Source organism: Microtus ochrogaster (genome assembly GCF_000317375.1).
Source record: "Microtus ochrogaster isolate Prairie Vole_2 chromosome 14 unlocalized genomic scaffold, MicOch1.0 chr14_random_2, whole genome shotgun sequence".
Classification (NCBI taxonomy): domain Eukaryota; kingdom Metazoa; phylum Chordata; class Mammalia; order Rodentia; family Cricetidae; genus Microtus; species Microtus ochrogaster.
Window position 1 is genome coordinate 13,512,647 of NW_004949097.1, and position 2,559 is coordinate 13,515,205.

The 2,559-nt window shown below is 46.6% G+C and overlaps 1 protein-coding gene across 12 annotated transcripts in view; it reads left to right on the top strand.

Annotated features, from left to right (window-relative positions):
* The window catches only part of Ppfibp1 (PPFIA binding protein 1), a 145,845-nt gene that overhangs the window by 119,852 nt on the left and 23,434 nt on the right, over positions 1 to 2,559 (top strand). For all 12 annotated transcript variants that reach the window (XM_013352792.2, XM_013352793.2, XM_013352794.2 and 9 more), the window contains one exon: positions 648 to 802. In XM_013352792.2, the coding sequence (XP_013208246.1) occupies positions 648 to 802 (155 nt within the window). The remainder of the gene's footprint in view (positions 1 to 647; positions 803 to 2,559) is intronic.

Consider the following 2,559-nt stretch of genomic DNA (forward strand, 5'->3'; position numbering starts at 1 on the left):
GTAGGTAGGTAGAGTAGACAGGTAAGTAGGTAGATCATAGGTAGGTAGGTGGGTAGGTAGGTAGATGGTAGGTAGGTAGAGTAGACAAGTCGGTAGGTAGGTAGGTGGGTAGGTACATACATCTATTGATCTATCTGATATTTTTTGAGGTAGTGTCTCTTGTAGCTCAGACTGACCTTGAACTTGTTATGTATCCAAGGATGATCTTAAATTTTTGGTTCTTCTGTTCCCACCTCCTGAATGCCAGGATTAAAGGTACAAAACCAAAACAGGCTAAACTAATGTTTATAAAGCCTGGAAGTCTTGAAAGAAAATTACAGTGGGTTTTTGAAATAAATTTAGGGGTTTTTAAACATCTTTTGTGTCAAAATTGTATCAAACCTGACGCCTTTTGTTAATGTCATCGCTGGGTACTCAGTGTGGCCTGGGCACGGCCTTAGCTGCTTAGAGTTTAAAGTGCTGTATCCTAGGGTCTGTGTTGCTGATCTCCATACGATGCCAGGAACTGTGATTCTTTGTTCACGGTTTGGAGTGAGACAGTAGCTCAGCAGCACAGCGCGTGTTCAAGAGAAAGGCAGAGAAGGAATGCGTAATCACGGTTCTTCCTCCACAGTGGACCTGAGCATCGTCTGCTTCGTCTTTTCCAGGCCAGGACGGTGAGTGTGATGGGCTGTTCCACACTAGCTCCATCTCCACCCTGTTGGATGCCCAGGGCTTCAGTGACTTGGAGAGGAGTACCTCCTCTACACCAGGAATGGGGTCTCCCAGCAGGGACCCATTCAACACAAGCGCTCCAGAAGAGGTACCGTCGGGATTCCGACTTTGTCTGTGTGTGTCTTTACTGCTTTCCCGGTGACAGTTTTGTTACCTTGACTGTTGTCTCAGCTTCGTCAAGTGCCGCTGCAGTCCAAAGTCACCTTCATTCCTGCTGTGCTTGCCCATTTGAGCCTGATTTGCTGCATTGCTCCAACAATCAGAATCTGCTCAGAGCCCTCCACGCCACTACCTTAGAGACTTGTCTGAGCATCTTCTCCACAGAGTCTGAGAGGAGAGCGCCTGTCCCAGGATTCCCCAGTGCTAGTGACCTCTGCCCTGAGGTCACGTCACACTCACCTGTCTCATTCACCTCGAGCATGCCACGGTTTCTTCCTTTCACCAGCTCTCCTCTCTTGCTTCCTTCTCTTGTACCTGTTGTTGACGATCACATAATGAAAAGACAGTGTTCAGCAGTAGATCCCTTTTCCTAGTCACACACACGCATGCACACATACATACACACACACACACACACACACAGACACACACACACACCTGCTGCAGCTCTGGGCCTGGAGCCTGAGGCCGTGTGCGTGCTTGGCCACTGCTCTGCGCTGAGTTCTACACCTCTGGTCCTGAGAAAGTAAAAACTAAATTGAATGAAACTTAATTCAAAGAGAAAACAGCTAACGTTGGACACTCAAATGTTAGCAAGCACCGAAACAGTCTATCAGTCAAGATTTTAGTTATGAAATAAGATACAGGAAGAAGCTCCCTGCTTGTTAACTGTGTTTATATTTGAGGCGAAGAAACCTCTCTGTTTTATTCTGAAACAGGTTCACTTGGTTGCCCAGGCCAACAATAGTGATCCTCCTGCCTCAGCTTTCCAAAAACCAAAAAACTTTGCTAGCCAGTAATGTGGTGCATTTACTGAGGGATTGCTTGTATGTGTAGCATATGCCAGATTGTTCTACAGATTATTTGCCGCATAAGCCTGAGCTTAAAGGTTTGCTTCTGTTTATTTTGTATGTGTGAGTGTTTTGCTCGAATATACATGTATGCACACTGCATGCATACAGTTTCCAAAGCGGTCAGAAGAGGGCACCAGATCCCCTGGAGTTAGCAGATGCCCTACCTTGCTGGGAGTTGGACTGTGTTTCCAGGAAGAGCAGCCAATGCTATTGAGCCATCTCTCCAGCCCTCACGAATCCCAGTTTAAGGATGTTTCGTTTGTCTCAGATGATTGCTCCAACCTGAACAAAAGTGGTGTGGTGAGAACCGATAGAGTTCAACCTTATTTTCAAAGGAAAGCCAGGAGGGAAAATACAAGTTGGAACTGAAACCTTGAAGTTTGAACAAGAAATCAAGGCAAGAGGCCAGTGTATTTTCCCATGATCAGGAGTCCAGGGAAGTAGCTGAACTTCAGGAAGCATGGACAAGTGCTAAAGAGATTACCCAGCATTGACTGTAAAGATTGAAACAAAAACCAAACGGGGAAAATAAAACGAAAAGAGCCCCACTTTACAGTAATCTGACTGAATGTTTTACGAGCTTTCGTGATGCCGTCACTCAGTACCACACAAAACTCACGGAGCCGAGATCATTGCTTCTTCATGAAGCTGAGCTTTGCTGGTTCAGCACACCCAAGTCCATCTTACCTCCCCTGGGTTCTCCATTCTGGGGCTCAGAGGCCTGGTTGCCTGTTGGAATGTGTGACTCAAGTGAAACTGTTGCTGAGTGGTTGGTGTAGATGTGTGTCCGCCGGGTGTCTTACCTGGTGTTGGTGTAGATGTGTGTCCGCCG